At 35.9% G+C, this 4,012-nt stretch overlaps 2 protein-coding genes across 2 annotated transcripts; one reads left to right on the top strand and one right to left on the bottom strand.

Moving 5' to 3' along the window:
• Positions 1-785, bottom strand: LOC118754427 (the record flags this gene model as incomplete). The annotated part of the gene is given in 1 exon segment (XM_036489302.1): positions 1-785. A coding segment is annotated over 1 exon segment (643 nt), but the record flags the coding sequence as incomplete, so codon positions are not given.
• Positions 786-2,579: 1,794 nt separating this feature from the next.
• LOC118754426 (very-long-chain (3R)-3-hydroxyacyl-CoA dehydratase hpo-8) lies at positions 2,580-3,682 on the top strand. Its single transcript, XM_036489301.1, has one exon. The coding sequence runs from the start codon at positions 2,736-2,738 to the stop codon at positions 3,462-3,464; it is 729 nt and encodes a 242-aa protein (XP_036345194.1). The 5' UTR covers positions 2,580-2,735; the 3' UTR covers positions 3,465-3,682.
• Positions 3,683-4,012: the final 330 nt, after the last annotated feature.

The following is a 4,012-nucleotide window of genomic DNA, read 5'->3' as shown; positions in this document are numbered from 1 at the left end:
TGTCTTTAGCTGATTTATTAGAAAATTTTACTACAACTGTTTTCTTCCCATTGGTTGGTTTGTTATTAGGCAGAAAAAAAGCATCTTCAATATGTTCCCTCTGTACATCGACACCTGCATTCTTCGTAAGTGTTAATACAGATTCAACTGCTGTGGCTCCATCTGATACTTTTAAGCCGCTCACAATACAATCGTTCTTCACACGCCCATCATTCAGCATCTTTACAGACAATTTTAAATCGTTCACTTCTCTACGCAACTTCAAGTTCTCCTTCTCAACTTCACTTAGTTTCTTTTTATTTTCAATAACTCCCTTCAATATCTCATCGTACTGTACCGACATAAATGTCATTGATTTTTGTATTTCACTCAGCTGATCTAGTTGTATCAACTTTGTTTTTATTTCTTTTAAATCTCTTTCCAATTCTCCTCCTCCATTACACAAATGACAAACAAACATCTCGCTCTCATTTTCTAACAACTGTTGGAATTGACGTTTATCCAGCTTAGTGCACTGAGAGTGGAACTTTTTGGCGCACTTGTCACATTCGATGGAATCTTCTGTTTCCTCTTTGATTATCAATTCGCATTGAGCACAACAGTGTTTTGCAGAAACAACACTTCTACGCTTTTTTGGAGGCATTCTTCAGTTTTTCAGGTATATTGTAACCAATAAACAATATAAAACACACTTTCGTAGTCTTAAAAATTGCTTTAATAGAGAATTTTAATATATTCTACACTCGGTTGTTACTCTCGCCAAAAAACACGTCTGCACTTCAGGGTTGCCAACTTACTGTTCTTTCTTTCTGTGTTGCCGGAGAAGAGGGGCAGAACGCGGAAACTGATTTTTGTAAACCTTCCAAAAGTTATTTGCGAAAAACCCGTTTCATTCAGCTCAACTTTGTCAGTACTAAATTCACGTTAATAAATGCACTAAATGAAACATATTGGTTTGTGGATGTTCACTATAGTTTACTTTAACTGAATTTGTAACAAAAAATCGCGACACTTATTGATTTAATTAAATATTAATGCGAAAACAATGTACAAAAAACCGGCGTCGCATCTATTCTGCTAGTTGTAATTAAAACATGGAGGTGCTTGGTGGTGCCAATGTATTACTTTTAGAAAAGGTTTTAATTAGTGAAGCCAGTAACAATAAATGTGAAAGACTTCAAGTTTTTTACAACTAAAGAACTGGCAGAACTTTGTTCTAATAAAGGGATAAATTTATCAGTTTATCAACATTCTTACATGAACGCACCTTGATAAATAATTGCATAAATTTTTTTATTATTTAACTTATGGGCCGTTTTTGCTTATGCGTAAAAGCACATTTAGTGCATTTAGCTCTAAATGCTACTCTAAATGTACATTTATCCATACAAAATTCGTCACCTAAATGCAACTAATTGTGTTCATTTGTTTTTTAGGTGTTCGTGGCAAAAACGACCACCAGGCAACCTGTCAGGGTTTAATTTGGCTGAAATTTATGCATTTATCCACCAAAATCGTTTCATAAAGTTAAGTTTGGTTAAATAGATTTCCATTAAGGGCCGGTTGTTCAATGTCTGATTAGCACTAATCGGCGGTAGAAGCAACGATTAATTAAACGACTGCTTTATCGATCACATGTTATATGTATGATGTCGAAAACGTCGATAATGATGTTTAACCGGTAAGTAGTGATAACCAGACATTGAACAACCGGCCCTTAAAGTTTGACAGTTCATTTATCAAAATGATAAATTTATCAAGTTTATCAGCAGTTTATCACTTGTGATGAAGACCCCTATTATATTGGCAACACCAAGCTATGGGCCCTGTCTCACAGTCAGTAATTATCACAATTATTTTAAAATTTCCCATGGTAATTAAAATTTTTTCAATTTGTTTTGAAAGGTTTTAAGCAACGAGAACGAAAGCATAGCGAATATGTTTTCGATGTTCGCATTATGAAAGTGCTACACGCTCAATATTTATTGACAATATCGCGATCCGCGATCGATTTCAAAATTTTTAGAAATTTTGCGATATGGATCACGATCCATCAATACTGCATGCTACTCCGTCAATAAATATCGCGATACTTGGATCACGTCAATAAATACTGACCGTGTGACAGTGCCCAATACCATGTTTTTATTATTCCTAGCTTAGTTGCAGCTATATGCAGCCGAATAAATGCGACGCCGGTTTTTGTACATTGTTTTCGCAATAATATTTAATTAAATCAATAAGGTTCGCGATTTTTTTTACAAATTCAGTTAAAGTAAACTATAGTGAACATCTAGATACCAATATGTGTACATTTAAAGGATTTAGTAACGTACATTTAGTACTGACAAAGTGGACTAAAATCGAACTGTTTTTACGAATATCGTTTAAACGGTAAAAAAAAAATTCTTAATACTGGCAGTAATACGCGTCGTTTGATACTCCTTTCATTTGTTTTGCACCATTTTTCGGTGGTGGACCATAATGGCGAACAATGAACGACAGCATCGCTAAATTCTGCGAAGTTTGCCGTTCGCCGGCATTGTGTTTCGCCTATTACATTATTATTAAATCACAGTCGAGCAACAAAAAAGGGGCACACTGATGTGGTGAATTCCGAGCACTTATATGAATATATGAATTCGAATTGGAACACATTTTGTGGAGAACAGTAAAACTGTATAGACGTGAACATCTGCCGAGTCTTTGATTTTGAAAGTAAATATTAAACGAATATGACAGCAAATTCGACTTCGGTGGAATCGACATCAAAGCAACCGGGAGCAATGGTCAAAGGTTACCTTTTCCTATACAATGCCGTACAAGTGGCTGGTTGGAGTTTAATCCTATTCCAATTGATAAATTTCTATCTTCTGCAAGGGCCAGAATTCCGGGCACAAGTTTCACTTTGGGACTACACTTATCTTGCAGTAATTGTTTTCCAAAATGCTGCAATTGTTGAAATTGTAAATGCAGCATTTGGTCTAGTAAAGTCAAATCCAGTGATAACTGCATTTCAAGTACTGAGTCGAATGATGGTTGTAATTGGAGTTGTTATGGCTACGCCGAGTGGAAAGGTGTCACCTGGGCTTCCCATCGCACTTTTCGCTTGGGCTGTAACGGAGATCTTAAGATACGGCTACTATGCATTAAACATTTTGAATGTTATGCCGTATATTGTTGTCTTTCTACGTTACACAACATTTATCGCACTGTACCCAATTGGAGTTACTGGAGAGTTGCTGTGTTTTTGGTGGGCACAGAGCTATGCCAAATCAAATACAATTTGGTCATGGCAACTGCCAAATAAATGGAATGCCACATTCTCATATTTTACGCTACTTTGGATTGTGATGCTCTTTTATATACCACTCTTTCCGCAAATGTATTTGCACATGTTTGCGCAACGTAAAAAAGTATTAAATGGAAACAACAAATTTCGAACAATGAAAAAAACTGAATAATTAGCATGGTAATTTTGGTCAAAGTTTGTATATTTATTCCAAATATGGTATTTTTTATAATTTTTGATATGTATGTATGTATGTATGTATAAGAAGCATATAAAATATATGCAAACCTGTTTTATATCTGTGTCTCTTGCTAAATATCGTTGCACTTTGCCCGACCTTTCGCATATTATGTAAATTTTAATAAAAGGTGCTGAAACCACACCTTCGACCAAAAAAAATTAATTTATGTACATAAGGTTGAGCACCAATGGCCAAACCGATTGTTGTAGCAGCACGTAGACCTACGCCATGGTGCAATTATACGATGTGTTGTATAGAGAGTGTCAGACCTGGCAATCATAACTATTACGGTATCCGACGGATGCCATCTGCACGGATCTAATCCAATTCGCACTGTCGTAACACGCGAGTGTGAATGAAAATCTTTGTGCGATTGAGGACATTCGCACGAGTGTAATCCTTTACAGTAGCTTCATATCACAGTTTGAATTGGATTAGACCCCTGCGGATAGCATCCGGCAGATACCGTAATAGACATC

Source organism: Rhagoletis pomonella, unplaced genomic scaffold (assembly GCF_013731165.1).
Source record: "Rhagoletis pomonella isolate Grant_MI unplaced genomic scaffold, Rhpom_1.0 Rhpom_scaffold_03881, whole genome shotgun sequence".
NCBI classification, from domain to species: Eukaryota; Metazoa; Arthropoda; class Insecta; order Diptera; family Tephritidae; genus Rhagoletis; species Rhagoletis pomonella.
Note: the sequence above shows the minus strand (reverse complement) of the source record. Positions and strands in the feature narration are given on the sequence as shown.